At 48.5% G+C, this 20,480-nt stretch overlaps 2 protein-coding genes across 4 annotated transcripts in view; one reads left to right on the forward strand and one right to left on the reverse strand.

Annotated features, from left to right (window-relative positions):
* Window positions 1–13,866, reverse strand: part of mtfr2 (mitochondrial fission regulator 2) — a 42,075-nt gene extending 28,209 nt beyond the window's left edge. Inside the window, exons 1-3 of the mRNA XM_038799418.1 lie at window positions 13,768–13,866; window positions 4,750–4,893; window positions 3,561–3,665 (exon numbers count right to left, since the gene is read on the reverse strand). Of these exons, the coding sequence (XP_038655346.1) occupies window positions 3,561–3,665; window positions 4,750–4,812 (168 nt within the window). The 5' untranslated portion in view covers window positions 4,813–4,893; window positions 13,768–13,866. The remainder of the gene's footprint in view (window positions 1–3,560; window positions 3,666–4,749; window positions 4,894–13,767) is intronic.
* Window positions 13,867–13,994: 128 nt separating this feature from the next.
* Window positions 13,995–20,480, forward strand: part of armc1l (armadillo repeat containing 1, like) — a 54,513-nt gene continuing 48,027 nt past the window's right edge. For all 3 annotated transcript variants that reach the window (XM_038799419.1, XM_038799421.1, XM_038799422.1), the window contains exon 1: window positions 13,995–14,174. The gene's annotated coding sequence lies outside the window, so the exon portion shown is untranslated. The remainder of the gene's footprint in view (window positions 14,175–20,480) is intronic.

A 20,480-nucleotide genomic window follows, 5' to 3' on the forward strand; every position in this document is an offset into this window, starting at 1 on the left:
TCTTTCCACTGTGTTGAAACGATACCGCTGAACAATAATGGATGGCGTTGGGTTGGAATGCAGCCCCACCAAGCATCACAAGCTGGTCAAAGGTGCGGCCGCTGGGCGTCACCGGGTACATCAAACTCCGAATGACCTCCGAATGGGCACCACAAGTGGGCAGCAAAGTCACCATCTGCCGGTCGTGCTCCATGATGTTATTCGCACAAAAGAAATAATGCATTGGCTCCACGAGCTGATTCCAGTCCTCGACTCCCGACATCAAAAGCATCCAACTACCCGAATAGAGGCATGCCGAAAGAAACAGGTTCCAACCTGGATCCACCGAATTAGGGATGTGGCTCAACCGACAGGGCTGCAGCGTTGATAGGAAACCAGTTTACTCCTCATTGCCAGTTTTACAAAGTCGCAGAGAATCCACACCAAGTTGTAGCAAAGAAACGTAGGTTTATTTACATTGTTATAATACACAGCTCCCTGTAGTTCCCCAACCGGATTGGAAAGGCCGGTGCCGAACTGGCTGATCTTATATACAACATGGATCGAGTGTCCCCCGCACACACTCCGAGGGAGTTCATACTCCGTAAGGGAAACGGGGAAGACAATCCCACCCCATAAGTCCCATGCGGTGGGTTATGACACTTTATACTCTTGCATTCATCAACATAGCCACAAGAATGCCAAGCTTGAAATGCAGCAACAGTTTGGCATTCTATATTCTCTTCATTGGAAAGATCAAACACAGACTGGGTGACAGCTTTGAGAAACACCTCTGCTCAGTCTGCAAGCTCTTCCAGTCACTTGCCATTTCAGTTCACCATCTTGCTCACATTTCTGTCCTCAGCCTGCAGCAATCTTCCAGCAAAACACAATGCAAGCTGGAGGAATAGCACCTAATCTACCAATAAGGCACTTTACAGCCTTCTGAATTTAACATTGGAGCTCAACAATTTCAGACCATGAACTCTGCCTCTATTTTGACTCTTTTCCCCACATATGCCAGTTTTTATCTTGTTTTCTCATTTTTGTTTTCATACAAAGTTGATCTTTATTCTACTATGAACCTACTCTGGACCAATGCTTTGTTTCTTTACTACTACCACTTTTATTCCATGACATCTTTGGTATTTAATATTCCAAACCGTTTAACCCAGTGTTTTTCAAACTTTTTTTCCGGGGACTCATTTTTATCAACTGGCCAACCTTCGGGCCCACGCAGGCCGACCTTTGCTCCCACCATTTTCTCCTACCTTGTTTGCTGCTGTCCCCAAAGCACATAATGTCGACCTTCGGTGGGGGGGTGGGGGGGGGGGGGGGCGGGGGGGGGGGGGGGGGGGGGGCTGACCTGCTCTCTGCCTCCCTTCAGGCAGGAAGATTACATTGCTTTTTTAAAAAATCTTCTCGTGCTTCTCCGATTGCGCAAAATCTACCTTGGCTGGCTAATGAATGGAAGGGTTCCAGATGCCTTCTTAACCACCTTAGCAACCTGTCCTGCTACCTTCAGGGCTCTGTGGACATTCACTCCAATGTCCCTCCCTTCCTCTACACTTCTCAGTATCTTCCTATTTATTGTGTAATTCTTTGCCTTGTTTGAACTCCCCAAATGCATCATCTCACACTTCCCTGGGTTGTATTCCATTTGCTACTTTTCTGTCCACCTGGCTAACCAGTAGCTGTATCATATTTTGAAAGACATGAGGGATAAAGTATTTGCTCCTGTATCAATTTGCATTTAATTCAATTCCAAGGTGTGGGCTAGTCAGCTGGCCAGAATGTTCTTTTGTTTCTCCACTTGTTTTCTCTCATGTATGAATAGTGCCTTATTAATAAGAATTATGCTCAATTGTGTTCCGAATTTAGCAAAAATGTGGACATGGGATGGTTGGCCGAATGTGGTGGTATTTTCAATGTAATTTAGTGTAACACAGAATTTGGCTACTTAGGTGCTGGTAGCTCAGTCGGTTTTGGATCAGAAATAGAAAAGAAATTCATAACAGAATTGGAAAAAAAGAGCCTTCACATTTTGGGTGAAATTATGCATTTAAATGCTAGCTGATCAGGTTTCCTTATTGGAGCTTATGGAACCACGCGATTCTGCGCATGCGCACCGATGAGCAGGCACGCATGCGCAGTGTGCCTGCATTTTTTTACGTGGTCACGGACGTTATTTTGAAGGCCGCTCGCAGCCGGCATTGTTAAAATCCAGCTGTTGCACGCAAATTTGCGCAATCGGAAGCGCCGCGACGGATGGCTCCGAGACCCTCCCAATACCCGCCCACCCGCGGGTCACAACCCTGATTTCAAAAATGCCTCGTCTGACCTATCCATGATCTTCCCATTTATTCCACCTGAACCTCTCCCCTCTTTTGAATAAAACTCATCACATATAGATCGATTAGTAACTTGGGCGGAGAGATGGCGGATGTAGTTTAATCCAGACAAATCTAAGATAATGCATTTTGGGAGGTCTAATACAGGTTGGAAATATATAGTAAAGGGCAGAACCCTTAATAGTATTGACAGGCAGAGGGATCTGGGTGTACGGGTCCATAGATCACTGAAAGTGGCAACGGGGTTGAGAAGGTAGTCAAGATGGCATACGGCATGCTTGCCTTTATAGATGGGGCAGGGTATAAAAATTGGCAAGTCATGCTGCAGCTGTAAAGAACCTTAATTGAGTCACACTTGGATTAGATTGTTCAATTCTGGTCGCCACACTACCAGAAGGGTGTGGAGGCTTTGGAGAGGGTACAGAAGAGGTTTATTAGATGTTGCCTGGTATGAAGGGCATTAGCTATGAGGAGAGCTTGGATAAACTCGGTTTGTTCTCACTGGAACGATGGAGGTTGAAGGGCGACCTGATAGAAATGTACAAAATTATGGGGCATGGACAGAGTGGATAGTCAGAAGCTTTTTCCCAGGGTGGAAGTCAATTACTAGGGGCATAGGTTTAAGGTGTGAGGGGCAAAGTTTAGAGAAGATGTGTGAGTATAGTTTTTTTTACACAAAGGTCAGTGGGTGCTTGGAATTCGCTGCTGGAGGAGGTGGTGGAAGCAGGTACAATAGTGGTGTTTAAGGGGCGTCTTGACAAATACATAAATAGGCTGGGAATAGAGGGATACGAGCCCTGGAACTGTGAAAGGTTTTAGGTTAGTCGGGCAGCATGGTTGGCGCAGGCTTGGAGAATCGAAGGGCCTATTCCTGTGCTGTACGTTTCTTGGCCTTATTCTTATTTCCGAAGAAGAGTGATATTGACATTTCTCTCCACAGATGCTGCCAGACCTGCTGGGTTTTTCCAGCACTTTGTTTTTATTTAAGATCTTCAGCATCCGTAGAATTTGGATTTCAAACGAAATGTATACCGTGCATATGTCTGCCCAAATCAATGCTTCAAAGAGTTCACTTGCAAAGTTGCCTTTTTAAGAGAAATTTACTGGTCTGTCAGCTTTTGGATACAAGAAAAACTTTTTGGGAGTAAGTTTTTAAAAATTTTATCACTAAAGTCTGACACAAACCTTTAATCCAATTTCAGACAATTTTCATCCAAAACATGAACTTACCTGAAAGCAGACTCTAGGCCAGTGATTTAATTGAAGTGATGATCCTATCCTTCTAACAATACTGCGAGACTGTCCGTATGGTTTGCTTCGCCATAGTTGGATGAGCTTTTTAAAAAAAACAAACACATTAATGTGCATAGCCATACATTTTTGCTTTAACAGCAAAATACATGAAATATTATAAAGTTTAACAGCAATGACCACTTTAGCAACACTTTAGCAAAAATGTTTTTTCAAACTTTCCATTTTAAAGTTGTTAAAAGCTAGATTTATGATTGGGCACTACAATGCAATATATATTCAGACTTAAACAATGTGATTAATTCAGTTCTCTTCAACATTTTACATTTGCCAGCTCCAACAGCTATTTCTTTCACCCATGTTTAATAATATTACGATGTGGAGATGCCAGCGTTGGACTGGGGTGAGCACAGTAAGAAGTCTTACAACACCAGGTTAAAGTCCAACAGGTTTGTTTAAAACACGAGCTTTCGGAGCACTGCTCCTTCCTCAGGTGAATGAAGAGGTATGTTCCAGAAACATATATATATATATTATATATAGACAAAGTCAAAGATGCCAGACAATGCTTGGAATGCGAGCATTTGCAGGTAATCAAACCTTTACAGATCCAGAGATAGTGGTAATCGCAGGTTAAAGAGGTGTGAATTGTCTCAAGCCAGGACAGTTGGTAGATATGGAACATACCTCTTCATTCACCTGAGGAAGGAGCAATAATTTTACAGTGCACTATAGCATCTGCATACTGTCCTGTGGGCACAGAACTGAACATTAGGTGTGCAACTCTAATTGGAAGGTGGGTATCTCACACAGTAAAATCAAATGAAGAGCAAAATGCCAACTGCTTCAACAATGGTTAAAGAGAGAACAGGAACAAACCGTAGGGTAGAAATGAATGACTGGTTTATTACGATGTCCACAAGACCATGAAAACTACTATTCCTCTCCCCAAAAGGCCACCCTCCTTGACCTGCACCCCGATCAGGACTTTTATACAGAGTAGTTTACTCTTGTTAAGGGGAAATCCTGCCCCCAATTGTCAGGGAGTTCATACTCAGCTGCATAAGTGGGAAATTGAATAGAGCACAGTCCTTGGTCCCCAAGGGAGTAATAACAGTTCAAGCCCCACTTACAATCAAGAGACAGCAGAATAATTTTGTAAAATTACCAAATCAGATGATATTCCAAAGTATTCTAGTAGCTCACAAATAAAATTTAGCAGGCGAGACATCAGATGATTTAGTGTAGTCACCACAGCACAGGAACATTGCTCTGTTCACATTTAATCATCAAGACTAATTTAGGATAAATTCTGTGAAGGAAGGAAATAGTAATTTATAACTAGAACTCCAAGACAACAGAAGCAGTATTTTCCTTATTTTGAAAATCTCATGTTAATGATCCAACTAACTCACTTGCATATTTGCCATTTTCAGAGTTTTAAGCCCTAAACCTTTTTGAGCATATACTTATGTGACAAATTTATTTTCAAACTTGCAGATCTGAGAACCAGCGAGCACCATTCATCACATTATAATGACCTAATTCTGATGTTTGAATAAAACAAAAGTACTAAAATACTGTACAGTAAATTACTTTTTGTACATGCTCCTACACAATGAGAAACTACATACCACTCATGTCATCTGGCAAAACTTACACAGCAGCAAATGAGGAAGAGAAGGGTATTGCACGGTAGCACAAGTGGCTAGCACTGTGGCTTCACAGATCCAGGGTCTCAAGTTCGCTTCCCCGCTGGGTCACTGTACAGAGACTGTGCAGAGTCTGCACGTTCTCCCCGTGTCTGCGTGGGTTTCCTCCCACAGTCCAAAGACGTGCAGGTTAGGTGGATTGGCCATAATAAATTGCCCATAGTGACCATAAAGGTTAGGAGGGGTTATTGGGTTACGGGGATAGGGTGGAAGTGAGGGCTTAAGTGGGTCGGTGCAGACTCGATGGGCCGAATGGCCTCCTTCTACACTGTATATTCTATGTGTCACACTTGTTACATGAAGTAACTATCCATTGTATAGAAGAAAATAATGTTTTTTTTACTTTTTATTTTAAACAGGTTAATGTTATCACTGCCAAGAAGACTCAGAGCTAGATCAGTTTATGACTGTTCCAGTGAAAACAATTGCATGATGAACCAGTAAGGCCATCAGTAAGAAATACAATTTCAAATCAGACAGATGGCACTATTGGAGATGCCCCTTGCTCCCCTTTAAACTAAAACTAAATTGAAAAATGTACTTTTTCTGTTTAATATTTAACTTAATTTAGTAAATAATTACAATACTAGATTTCCATGCAAATGGCAAACTGTCATTTCTCGCTGTCTCTCTCTTTCACCACAGGAACTCGTATCTACGAAGCACATGGGGAAATCCATCAGTGATCCACCGTGGTCCTCATGAGGGTTATCACAAAGACCCATTCTCCTTAACTCTGCTTTACTATCAATCCAACTCAACAACCAGGAACACTAGTTACCCGCAGATCCGACCAAGGAACACATCCGGCAACTCAACAGAACTGATCAAGACCTTGGATCCAGACCTTCAGTGCATCCTATGTGCTCTCATCACACGTACTCCCCGCATTGGAGATCTCTACTGCCTCTCAAAAATACACAAGGCCAACACACCAGGCCGTCCTATCGTATCAGGTAATGGGATCCTGTGTGAGAACCTCGCTGGCTACATCAAGGGCATCTTGAAACCCATTGTACAAGGAATGCCCAGCTTCTGTCGCGACACAACGGACTTCCTACAGAAACTCAGCACCCATGGACCAGTTGAACCAGAAACATTCCTCGTCACAATGGATGTTTCGGCACTCTACACCAGCATCCCCCATGACGACGGCATTGCTGCAACAGCCTCAGTACTCAACACCGACAACTGCCAATCTCAAGACGCAATTCTGCAACTCATCCGCTTCATTTTGGATCACAACGTCTTCACCTCCGACAGCAAGTTCTTCATCCAGACACACGGAACAGCCATGGGGACCAAATTCACACCTCAATATGCCAACATCTTCATGCACAAGTTTGAACAAGACCTCCTCACCGCACAGGACCTTCAACCGACTGTATATACCAGATACATCGATAACATTTATTTCCTCTTGACCCACGGCGAAGAATCACTAAAACGACTGCACGATGACATCAATAAGTTCCAACCTACCATCAGACTCACCATGGACTACTCTCCAAAATCAGTTGCATTCTTGGACACACATCTCCATCAAGGACGGTCACCTCAGTACATTGCTTTACCGCAAACACATTAAAGAAGTTGACCACTCCCCGCTGCTGTTCGCACTAGCAATCGAACCGCTAGCAATCGCGCTCAGGGCAGCAAAAAATTGGAGGGGGATCCGAAGGGGAGGTAGAGAGCACAGAGTCTCACTCTATGCGGATGATCTGCTCCTCTATATCTCGGACCCACAAAGCAGCATGGACGGGATCATCGCGCTCCTGAAAGAGTTTGGAGCCTTCTCGGGCTACAAACTCAACATGAGCAAAAGTGAGATCTTCCCATTACACCCGCAAGGGGGGGGGGGGGGCAGCACTAAAGGGGCTGCCGTTCAAACAAGCCCGACATAAATTCCGCTACCTGGGGATCCAAATAGCCCATGACTGGAAAGGGATCCACAAATGGAACCTCACCAGCCTGACGGAGGAAGTTAAAAAGGACCTGCAAAGATGGAACACACTCCCGCTCTCCCTCGCGGGGAGAGTTCAGACGATCAAAATGAACGTACTGCCCAGGTTCCTCTTCCTGTTTAGATCCATTCCGATCTACATCCCCAAGGCCTTTTTCAAAGCGCTGGACAAACTCATCATGGCGTTCGTATGGGGGGGTACAAATGCTAGGATCCCAAAGAAGGTCTTACAAAAAACAAAAACCAGGGGAGGGTTAGCCCTCCCGAATCTACAACTCTACCACTGGGCAGCAACAGCCGAGCGAGTAAGGGGATGGATCCAGGAGCCAGAAGCTGAGTGGGTGCGTGCGGAGGAGGCCTCCTGCATGGGAACCTCCCTCCGGGCCCTCGCCACGGCAGCACTCCCATCCCCACCCAAAAAACACTCCAGCAGCCCAGTGGTGACAGCCACCCTCCAATCCTGGAACCAACTGCGGCAGCAACTTGGCCTGACCAAAATGTCGAACGGGGCTCCCATCTGCAACAACCATAGGTTCAAACCAGCACTGACCGACGCCACCTTCAAAAGGTGGAGGCAGGACGGGGGGACACTGACAGTCAGGGACCTGTACACGGACGACAGGATCGCAACACTGGACGAACTGACAGAGAAATTTCAGCTAGCTGGGGGGAACGAGCTACGGTACCTGCAGCTCAAAAACTTCCTACGAAAGGAGACAAGGACGTACCCACAACCGCCACGACAGACACTACTGGAAGACCTACTGGACGCAAGTATCCTAGAGAAAGGGAACTGTAGTGACATGTATGACCGACTGGTAGATAGGGACGACACCGTACTGGACGCAACAAGGAGGAAATGGGAGGACGACCTGGGGATGGAGATCGGGTGGGGACTCTGGAGCGAAGCACTGCATAGGGTCAACTCCACCTCCACGTGCGCAAGGCTCAGCCTGACGCAACTAAAAGTGGTACATAGAGCCCACTTAACAAGAACCCGTATGAGTAGGTTCTTCCCGGAGGTGGAAGACAGATGTGAACGGTGCCAAAGAGGCCCGGCCAACCACGCCCACATGTTCTGGTCCTGCCCCAGACTCGTGGAGTACTGGACAGCCTTCTTCGAGGTAATGTCCAAAGTGGTGGGAGTGAGGGTGGAGCCATGCCCGATAGTGGCGGTCTTCGGGGTTTCAGAACAGCCAGATCTATTCCTGGGGAGGAGGGCGGATGCCCTTGCCTTTGCCTCCCTGATCGCCCGCCGTAGAATCCTGTTTGGCTGGCGGTCAGCAGCACCGCCCAGAGCTGCGGACTGGCTGTCCGACCTCTCGGAATCTCTCCAAATGGAGAAAATCAAATTTGCCATCCGAGGGTCGGACGACGGCTTCCACAGAACGTGGGAGCCATTCATGCAACTGTTCCGGGACCTATTTGTGGCCAATGTACAAGAGGAAGAATAGTCGGGGGAAGGTAGCGGGAGGGGGGGGGGGGGCTACAGGTTCGTTACGGGGGTTCGATGGCTAGCTAAGGCCCAAAACCAAGCTAAATAAACATGTTGAGGGGGGGGGGGGGGGGGGCGCAGTTACTACTACGAAGCTGCTTACCTGTAAATATGTGTGTTAATTTTTGCGTGTTTGTTTTTGTTTGTTTTTTTTTCTCTCTCCTAACAATTTGTAATTTGTTCAATATAAAATACGAAAACTGAATAAAAACATTTATAAAAAAAAAGAAGTTGACCAGGTCGGAGATGCGTCCAGCTGCGTAAACCTGTTGATGGTCTGACTGTAGTCTATGACCATCCGATTTTTCTCCCCGGTCTTAACCACCAGCACTTGTGCTCGCCAGGGGCTGTTGCTAGCCTGGATAACTCTTCAGAATACTTTGGACTTCGGACCTGGTGAAGGTCCGGTCCTGGGCACTGTACCATCTGCTCCTGGTGGCGACGGGTTTGCAATCCAGGGTGAGGTGTGCAAACAAGGATGGGGTATCGACCTGGAGGGACGCGAGGCTGCAGACAGTAAGGGGGGGGGGGGCATAGGGCCGCCGAATTTAAACGTTAAACTCTGGAGGTTGCACTGGAAATCTAACCCCAGGAGTGCTGCCGGTCAGAGGTGGGGAAGGACGAAGAGCTTATAGTTTTTGAACTCCCTCCCCGGACCGTGAGGTCCGCTATGCAGCACCCTGTGGTCTGGACCGAGTGCGATCCGGAGGCCAGAGTGATTCTTTGTTTCACCGGGTAAACGGGAAGTGCGCAGCATCTTACCGTGGCGAGGTGGACAAAACTTTCTGTGCTCCCGGAGTCCAGCAGGCAGCTCGTCTCGTGGCCGTTGAGAAGGACCTTTGTGGTCGCCGTCGACAGCATGCGGGGCCGTGACTGATCCAATGTTACTGAGGTGAGTCGTGGCAGGAACTCCCGAGTCGTCATCAGGCAGCGAGCGGTCACTTGCGGGCTCCTTGGTGCCGATCCAAGATGGCGGCGCACGTCGGCCGTACATGGTGGGGGGTGAACAAAATGGTGGAGCCTGGGGGTCGCACATGAAGTCGGGGGCCCAAAATGGCGGCGCCCGGGGATCACTCGTGACGGTGGGGAGTGGGGGCAGCGAGGTCCGCGGGCCGCGCGGGGCCCATGAGGAGCGCGGGGGTGGAGAACCCGCGGTCGCTGCTTGGGACTGCAGCGACCGCCTTGGACTGGCAAACGGCCGCAAAATGGCCCTTCTTGCCGCAGCCTGTACAGGTTGCGGCGCGGGGCGGGCATCGCTGGTGGGGGTGCTTGGCCTGGCCGCAAAAATAGCAGCGGGGCCCCGTGGGTTTATCGGGGTGTCCTGCGCCGCAGGCCTGAGGGGGGTCTGAGTCTGCGGAGGTGACGGGGGGGTCACGTTCCATGCTGCCCAGGGGGCCGCTGCGCGGTCGGGAGCGTACGCGTGGGCGTTGCGATTGGCGACATCTAAAGAGGAGCCGAGGGCCCGTGCTTCAGCGAGGCTTAAAGTTTCTTTCTCTAAGAGTCTCTGGCGGATCTGGGAAGATTGCATACCCGCAACGAAAGCGTCTCTGATTAAAAGTTCGGTGTGCTCGGCCGCAGAAACTTGTGGGCAGGCGCAGTTTCTCCCCAGAACAAGGAGGGCCCGGTAGAATTCGTCTAAAGACTCACCAGGGAATTGCTGTCTCATGGCCAGTAAGTGCCGTGCGTAGACCTGGTTCACCGGTCAGATGAAATGTCCCTTAAGCAAGTCCATGGCTGCGTCATAGTCTGTTGTGTCCTCTATGAGCGTATACACGGCGGTGCCAACGCACGAGTGGAGGATGTGCAGTTTTTGTTCCCTCGTCGGGCCGTTTTCGGCTGTGCTCAAGTAACTATTGAAACACGCCAGCCAGTGTTTAAATGCTGCTGTTGCATTTGCTGCGTGCGGGCTGAGTCGAAGGCACTCCGGCTTGATACGAAGCTCCATCCTTTAAAAACTTGTTCATTAAATTGATCCACCATCAATGTACACGAGACCAAGACGAGATCCAAACGATAGGCTTTAATGCACAAGATGTGTGCCCGGCAGCAGACGTACAGAAGAAAGGCCGACTGCCGGGAAGCACGGGTTCTTATATCCCACCTTGTAGGCGGAGCTATCTACCTCTCAGCCAATCGGCTGAGGGGAACATGACTTACCCAGGCCAATGGGCAGCGAGTCCTCTGCACCAATAGCAGCTCACTTCCAAGGTACCGTAATACCCCTAGTCATACTACCACACTCCCTTCTCTCTCCACAGATGCTGTCAGACCCGCTGAGATTGTCCAATATTTTCTGTATCTGTTTGAAACTGATGTGGAAACAAATTAATCAATAGCCAAGTGATGGTAATGGTGCCGTGCCACAGTTAAGCAGAGAATAGCTGACGCAAGCGATTCTCATCCTCTCCCACGTAATTCACCTTTCCCAGCCGAACCTACCCTCTTACTCCCACCCATACCCTCCCACAATGTCACCTCCCCCTCACCCACCCTCTTCGCTTTATACTATTTCCCCTCACTCCTCTCTTCCTCACTATCTATTACTCACCCATTTCCCCCCCAACCTTCCCTCAGTCCTTCAACCTCTCCCCATCCTCGCCTTCATCCACTCCCTTAATCTAATCCTTCCTCAACGTAGTCCCCCCTACTTGACTCCCTCACATTCTCCTCCCTCACTCCACCTCATTGCTCTTTGCCCCACCAGCAACTCTCCCCTCTCATGCCCATCCCAAACTTTATGACCCCCCTACCTCACGCCCCCTCTCCCCACCCCCAATCCTAATACCCCCCAACCCTCAAATCCCCCACTCCCCAACCCTCACAAGCTTCACCTTCACCCATAATTTTCATACCACCCTGCCCCCCCATACCTCACAGCGCCTCCACCTCCTCACCCCCACACCTCTCCTCTCCCAACCCCACCCCCCACTCCCTAACACACCCCCTCTCCCTAACATACCCCCTCTCCCCCACCTCACACTCCCCCCACTCCCTATCCTTACACCACTCACACTTCCCACCCCTCACCCCCCCCCCCCACCTTATCTTTCCTTAACCCCAAATTGCTCTCCCAACTCCTACCCCTCAGGACAATCGCTCTCCCCATCCTTGCTACCCCCTACCTAACCCTTCTGCCCCCCACCCTTAATGCCCCCTGTCCACCACTCATACCCTTCTCTCCCCACCACCATCCTGACTTCTCACGCCTCCCCCTCTCCACCCAACCCCACGCCCCACCCTCTCACCACTCATATCCATCAACTTCCCTTCTCCACTCTCCATCCCTATCCTCACCCGCACGTCCCCCCACAGTCCAGCCCACACCAACCCTAAATCCCCCACCCCTCAGGCCCCTTACTACCCCCTCCCCATCCCTCAATCCGTGTCCCTCATTCCCCCTCCCCTCACCTCTCATTCTCCCGTCGCCATCCCTCATTTGCCTCCCTCCCCTCACCCCATGCCTCTCACTCCCCTTCCCCCTCACTCACCCTGCCTCACCCCACACTCCCACCTCCCCTTCCAAAGCTCCCCCTTTCAAAGCTACACCTTCCCACGCTCCCCCTTCCCAAGCTCCCTCTCTCCACACCCCAGCCCATACTCTCCACTCCCTATACTCCTCCCCCCCCCCACCCAACCATACTCGCCCCTTCCCCCTGTCCACTCCCCCGCCCTATACTCTCCCATCCCCCACCAGCCTCCCACATTACCATTGGCACTGCCAGGGGCCTGGAGTGGGGCCTTGCCACTCGTAGGGGAGGTGAGCGGGTTCCAGAACTTGAAATAAATTGGTGGGGGTGAGGTCAAAAAAGGAAGTGGGGGGTGGGGGGGGAAGAGAGGATTGGTGCTGCAGACAGCCACGCCAACTGCAATATCAGCTCACCAGCAGGACATCACTCTGCTTGCGGCTTTGACGGGGAGGCCAAAAAAAGCAAAGTGCCACTGAATAGCGGGGTGTTTCTCGGCAGCTGCAGTGCCGAGAAACACCCCACTGAACGCGCCCAATAGCAGACATATTTTGAAGTCCACTGAATCGTGCCAAATAACAGGGCTCTTGGATAATAGTGACAGGATCAGACAGCATGGATTTATGAAAAGGAAATCATGCTTGATAAATCTGCTGGAATTCTTCCAGGTTGTCACGAGCAGAGTCGATGAGGTGGGGGGAGAACAAAGAAAAGTACAGCACAGGAACAGGCCCTTCGGCCCTACAAGCCCGTGCCGACCATGCTGCCAATCTAAACTAAAAACTTCTGTACTTTCTGGGTCCATATCCCTCTCTTCCCATCCAAGGATGAGTGAATGTGGGTTATTTGGACTTTCAGAGCTTTCCACAAAATCCCACATAAGAGATTTGTGTGTAAAATTAAAGCGCATGGAATGGGGGTAGTTTTGGTCTCCATATCTGAGGAAGGATGTTCTTGCTCTGGAGGGAGTGCAGCAAAGGTTTACCAGACTGATTCCTGGAATGGCAGGACAGGTGTATTAAGAGAGAGTGAGTCAGTTAGGATTATATTTGCTGGAGTTCAGAAGAACGCTGGAGTAGGGGATCTCATAGAAACCTATAAAATTCTAATAGGACTAGACAGGGCAGAGGCAAGAAGGATGTTCCCGATGGTGGGGCTGTCCAGAACCTGGGATCACAGTCTGCAGTTATGGGGCAGAAAATTTAGGACGGAGATGAGGAGACATTTCTTCACCCAGAGTGGTTAGCCTGTTGAATTTACGACCACAGAAAACAGCTGAGGTTATAACATTATGTTTTCAATAAAGAGTTAGATATAAGCACTTGGGGCAAAGGGGGATGGGGGGAGGGAAGCGGGAATCAGATGATGGGGTGGCAGTGGTTAGCATGCCTGCACAGCGCCAGGGAACTGGGTTCAAATCCTGCCTTGGGTTGCTGTTTATTTGGAATTTGCACTTCCTCCCCGTGTCTGCGTGGGTTTCCTCCCACAGTCCAAAGTTTGGTTGCCCAAAAGGTTAGGTGGGGTCCGCACCCCTTTTCCCTCCCTCACTCACCCTCTCTCGCGCCTCCTGCAGCAGTTCCAATCAAACATTCAAATTTTAAAAGTAACCGACAAGAGGCGAATCCTGAGCAAAGCTTCACATGATTGGACTGATTGGGCTATTCGCTGTAGGTGGCCAATGAGGAGACAATGATTTGCCAGGGAACTGTCCAATCAGAGGATCGTTTGTGACGATGCGGGCCGAGGGGGGAGGGGTTTCGACTCGAGCGGCGGTTTAAATCGGGGGAGGGGGTTCAGCTCGAGCGGGCGGGTGCTCAATCTAATGGTGAGGTCGCGAAGTTTCCCCTCGCAGACACACGATCCTGGTTCTCGGTCTGCCTCACTTGCGATGATCGCTGCTCCGATTGTTATGGGGTGTTGTAACTGAACATAGCCCAGTTTATTGCTGCGGAGGCTGAGGTATGAATCAGCCTGAAATGGTGCCGTGTCCGTGCTCCCCGTCAACATGTAACCGTCTCCTTTCCAACGTGTGTTAAACAGTTTAGTTTATGCATTGTACCAGTTTGCCCCCCTCCAAACATTACCCTCGGTCAACGTTTTAATATGTTTTCAGGTCAACATTTGCAATGGGAATTTTAGCGCAATCGGCTGCTGGTTGGAAGGCTCCGTTCACTCGATGGTGCTGCGGTCTCCCAATAACTGCGATTCAACCTTTAGAACATTTCAAAAATAGTTGCTGGAATAGGCCACTTGATCCTTGGAGCCCGCTTGCCACTCCAAATCATGGCCAATCTACTTTAACTCTGCAGTCTCATGCTATGGCATCGTCCCCTTTGTACCACCAAAAATCTATTGACATCTGTTTTAACATGCTGACAGAGCATGCACAGTTGTGTTTTAGAAAGTTACAAGATTCACAACGCTCTTGAGTGAAGAAATCTCAACCCTGCCCTAGATTGTTGACATCTCAAATTCTAGGACTGACTCCCATGTTCTAGATAAGGCATTGTCAAACTCAGGGATGTGACCTGCAGGTGGGTGGTGGAGCAAATCTGTGTGAGTGGCTTTCAAAATGTCCAGGAACAGATAAAAAAAATTTGGCTGCACTGCGCCTGCGTGCCTGATCATTGGTGTGCATGTGCACTATGCGCACTGATGATTGGGCACGCATGTGCAGTGTGGCTGCATTTTTGTTTCAAGTTCAGGGGGCCAAAGGGACCCAAAACCATTTCCTCCATTTTTGTCAACAACAAACAAGGTAAGCGAAAATGGTGGGTCGCGAAGGTCAGCCAGGTTGGGTCCCGAAGGTTGGCCGGTTGGTAAAAATGGGTCCCTGGAAAAAAAGTTTGAAAAACACTTCTAGATGACCCAACCAGCAGAATCGTTCTCTGCATTAGCCTGAGAAGCCATTAAGAATTTTATGTTTTAATGAGATCGCCTTGCATTCTTGTAACCTCTGGGGCATGCAGGCTTTATCAGTTCTCTGACGATCCCTGTATTTCAGGAACCAGTCCATGTGAACTTTTGCTAGCCTTTTGGATAAATGCGCTGTTCCTTGGGTCAGGACACTAAAACTACATGCAGCATTCCCATGTGTAGTCACCAAAATCTTGCAGTCAGTAGGAATCGGAGGGAAATCTTGCCTGATTGGAGTCAACCTAGCACAAAGGAAGATGGCTGTGCTTATTGAAACCCCAGGACATCAATTCAGGACTACCTCAGGACAGTATCCTCGGCCCTACTAGCTTCAGCTGCATCATAAGATGGGGAAATTGCTGGTGGTTTCAGTGTTTTATTCCATTTGTAACTCTTCAGATAATGAAGCAGTTTGTGCCAGTGTGCAGCAAGACCTGGACAACATTCAAGCTTTGGATAATCAGTCACAGGTCATATTTGTGCCACACAGGGCAACATGGTGGTGCAGTGGATTGGCTCTGCTGCCTCACTGCACTGAGGTCCCAGGTTCGATCCCAGCTCTGTGTGGAGTTTGTACATTCTCTCTGTGTTTGTGTGTGTTTCGCCCCCACAACCCAAAGATGTGCAGGCTAGGTGGATTGGCCACGCTAAAAATTGCCCCTTAATTGGAAAAAATTAATTGGGTACTCTAAATTAAAAAAAAAAAACATTTGTGCCACACAAGCCAACGATGACCATCTACAGCAAGTGATTCTAACAATAAGAACTAAGAGCAGGAGTAGGCCATCTGGCCATTTGAGCCTGCTCTGCCATTCAGTGAGATCATGGCTGATCTTTTGTGGACTAGGCTCTACTTTCCTGCCTGAACAGAATATTCCTTTATTCTTCAAAAAAAAACTATCTATCTTTATCTTTAAAAAATTTAATGAAAGAGCCTTAACTGCTTCATTGGGCAGGAAATTCGATAGGTTCACAACGCTTTGGGTGAAGAAGTTCCTCCTAAACTCAGTCCGAAATCTACTTCCCCTTATTTTGAGGCTATGCCGCCTAGTTCTGCTTTCAGCCGCCAGTGGAAACAACCTGCCCGCATCTATCCTATCTATTCCCTTCATAATTTTCTATGTTTCTATAAGATCGCCCCGCATCCTTCTAAATTTCCAATGACCTCTCATAATCCAACCCCCTCAACTCTGGAATTAACCTAGTGAATCTCCTCTGCACACCCTCCAGTGCCAGTATGTCCTTTCTCAAGTAAGGAGACCAAAACTGAAATACTCCAGGTGTGGCCTCACTAACACCTTTTACAGTTTCAGCATAACGTCCCTAGTTTTAAACTTCATCTCTCTAGCAATGAAGGACAAAACTCCCATTTGCCACCTTAATCACCTGTTGCACCCGTAAACCAACTTTTTTGCGAAATGTGTACTCGGACACCCAGGTCCCTCTGCATAGCAGCATGCTTTAATATTTTATCATTTAAATAATAATCCCTTTTGCTGTTGTTTCTATCAAAATGGATAACCTCACATTTGTCAACCATCTGTCCATAGAATCCCTACAGTGGAGAAGGAGGGCATTCCGTCTGCGTTATCCCTATGAAAGAGCACCCTACCTAAGCCCAGTACCCTACCCTATCCCTATTTGGACACAAAGGGGCAATTTTGCATAGCCAATCAAACTAACCCGGATATCTTTGTCCTCACCAACAACTGCAATCAACAGTGGCAAGAAACTTAACTGGACCATCCATATAAATGCTGTAGCGAGAAAAAGAGATGAGATGGTATGAATTCAGAAGTGAGTAATTCCCTAGCTGACTCTCCAAAACCAGCTTGACGCCTATACAACATATCTGGAATGTGATGGGATACTTTCCACATCATGGCACGAGTGAGTTCCAACAACACGCAAGAACTTGAAACCGTTCAGAAAAAAGCAGCTTGCTGGATTGGCACAACATCCACTACCATAAACAGCACTCCCTCCACCCTGGTGCATTGCGATTGTAATGGTACCATTTACATAATACACTGCAGCAACTCAGTTTGGCTCCTTCTGGAATGTGGCGACTAGGGGCTTTTCACAGTAACTTCATTGAAGCCTATTTGTGACAATAAGTGATTTTCATTTCATTTCTTCAACACCTTCCAAACCTGTGATGTCACCCATCTAGAAGAACAAGGATAAGAGGAACATGGGAACACCACCATCGGCAACACACCCCCACCCTCCACATCCAGTTCATACACCATCTTGATTTGAATCTATATCACTGCTTCTTCATGATTGCCTGGGACTGGTGTATAGCCGCCACTAGGACTGTTGTGGTTCAAGGAGATGGTTTATCACCATCTCAAATGCAATTAAGGATGGCCAACAAAACCATGGGCTAGATTATCCTCGCCTCGAACCCGAAATTGCGGAGGCAGAGAATCCATTTTCCCGCAAGGAATCCGGACCGGCACCAGTTCTCCGATTCTGCGGGTCCTGAAAAGTGGTGTACTCCCACGCCATCTGGGGTCATTGCCAGAGGCCCGTTCTGCCCCCGAACGGCCGAAGTCCCAACGGCGTGGAACTAATGTGCTCCAGCTGGTTGGGATCCTCTCGTGGCGACTGCAGAGTTAGTCCGCGGCTGCTCTGGTTGGGGGTGTTGGGCGTTATAAGCAGCTGGTAAATGCTTTTGTGGGTGTTGAGAGTCGGGCACGCGGCCGATCGGGGGGGTGTCTTTTGGGTCCAGCTCCGTTGTCCGAGTCCGCCATGGAGCGCAGCCGCTGGAGGCCGCCACCATGCGCATGCGCGGACTTCGACCCGAAAGTGCAGGCCCTGTATCTGCAGCATAAGCTGCGAGATCTACTCTGGGTCCCTGCTAGCCCCTTGCAGGGCTAGGAATTCATGTTCCTTTGATGCCAGTGTTTCTGGCGTGAAACTACCGTTTTGACACATGCAATTTTGACATACCGTTTTGACATAGTCGCAATAATGGAGAATCCAGCCCCATTTTCCTTAAAAAAAAAAAAAAAAAAAATTCTAAAAATGTAGAACTCTTATTTATCGTGTGGGATGTGGGTATCGCTGCCTAGGCCAGCATTTATTGTCTATTCCTAATTTCCCTTGAGAAGGTGGTGATGAACTGCTGTTTTATACTTCCACAGCCCATGTGGCGTAGGTACACCCACAGCGCCGTCAGCGAGGGCGTTCCAGGATTTTTGACACAGTGACAGTGAAGGAACAGCGATATATATCCAAATCAGGATGATGGGTGGCTTAGATGGGAATTTACAGGTGCTGGTATTCCCATGAATTTGCTGCCCTTGTCCTAGGTGGTGGCAGTCGTGGGTTTGGAAGGCACTGTTTAAGAGGCCCTGATGAGTTTCCGCAGTGCATCCCATTGATGGTTCACACTGGGCGGCACGGTGGCACAGTGGTTAGCATTGCTGCCTACGGCGCTGAGGACCCGGGTTCGAATCCCGGCCCTGGGTCACTGTCTGTGAGGAGTTTGCACATTCTCCCCGTGTCTGCGTGGGTTTCACCCCCACAACCCAAAGATGTGCAGGTTAGGTGGATTGGCCACGTTAAATTGCCCCTTAATTGGAAAAAATGAATTGGATATTCTAAATTTATAAAAAAAAAAAAAAATTTGATGGTTCACACTACTGCCATTGCCGGTGGTAGAGGGAGTGAATGTTTGCAGAAGGCATGTCAAAGACCATAAGACATAGGAGTAGAATTAGGCCACTCGGCCCATCGTGCCTGCTCTGCCATTCAATCATAGAACATTACAGCGCAGTACAGGCCCTTCGGCCCTCGATGTTGCGCCGTCCTGTGAAACCCCTCTAAAGTCCCTCTACACTATTCCCTTATCGTCCATATGCCTATCCAATGACCATTTGAATGCATTTAGTGTTGGCGAGTCCACTACTGTTGCAGGCAGGGCATGGCTGATATTTTTCTGATCCCCATTTTCCTGCCTTCCCATAACTCCTGATCCCCTTATTAATCAAGAACCTATCTATCTCTGTTTTAAAGACACTCAGTGATTTGACCACCACAGCCTTCTGTGGCAAAGAGTTCCACAGATTCACCACCCTCTGGCTGAAGAAATTACTCTTCATCTCTGTTTTAAAGGATTGTCCCTTGAGTCTGACATTGTGTCCTATGGTTCTAGTTTCTCCTACAAGTGGAAACATCCTCTCCACATCCAGACCTCGCAATATCCTGTAAGTTTCAATAAGATCCCCTTCATCCTTTTAAACTCCAACGAGTACAAACCCAGAGTCCTCAACCGTTCCTCATACGACAAGCTCTTCATTCCAGGGATCATTCGTGTGAACCTCCTCTGGACCCTTTCCAAGGCCAGCACATCCTTCCTTAGATACAGGGCCCAAATTTTCTCACAATACTCCAAATGGGGTCTGACCAGAGCCTTATACAGCGTCAGAACTACATCCCTGCTGTTGTATTCTAGCCCTCTCGACATGAATGCTAACATTGCATTTGTCTTCCTAACTGCCGACTGAACCTGCACGTTAACCTTAAGAGAATCGTGAACAAAGACTCCCAAATTCCTTTGTGCTTCTGATTTGCTAAGCATCTCCCCATTTAGAAAATAGTCTATACCTCCTTCCAAAGTGCATAACTTCACACTTTTCCACATTATATTTCATCTGCCACTTCATTGCCCACTCTCCTAGCCTGTCCAAATCCTTCTGCGCCCCCTGCTTCCTCAATACTACCTGTCCCTCTACAGATCTTTGTATCATCTGCAAACCTGGGAATGGCTGGGTTGTCTTATGAGGAAAGGTTGGAGAGGTTAGGTTTGTGTCCTTTCCTCTGTCGTTGTAGAGTTTAGAAGAGTAACAGATGACTTGATCAAAACCGTTAAGGGGTGGATGAGGAGCAAATATTTGCCTTTGTGGAACTATCAGTCATGATCATCTTGAAAGGCGGAGCTGATGCAATGGACTGAGTGGCCTACTTTGCTCCTAGTTCATATGTTCCGACAACTCTAGTTTTTAGACAGCTGATTTTGAGTGTGTACCTTTACCGCTATCCAGCCCTGTAATGCTGCATTCAATTGCTCAGAATTATCACTCAAACACAAACATTTGAGTTACAAGGGGCTGGATTCTCTGTTTCAAGGACGATGTCCCCACGCCATCGTGAAAACTGTGGTCTTTTACACCAGAAAAACTGGCAAGGAGCTAGCAGGCAGCTGTCGTAGAGCTCCCAGCTCCAGCTGCCGATACAGCCCCCCGCAACGTCCGGGTCAGAGGCCGCGCATGCACATGGCGGCGACCTCCATGGCGGAGTCAAAACCACGGACCTGGATCGCAGCAGCCTCACGGGTTT

Source organism: Scyliorhinus canicula, chromosome 6 (assembly GCF_902713615.1).
Source record: "Scyliorhinus canicula chromosome 6, sScyCan1.1, whole genome shotgun sequence".
In the NCBI taxonomy this organism is placed as follows: Eukaryota; Metazoa; Chordata; class Chondrichthyes; order Carcharhiniformes; family Scyliorhinidae; genus Scyliorhinus; species Scyliorhinus canicula.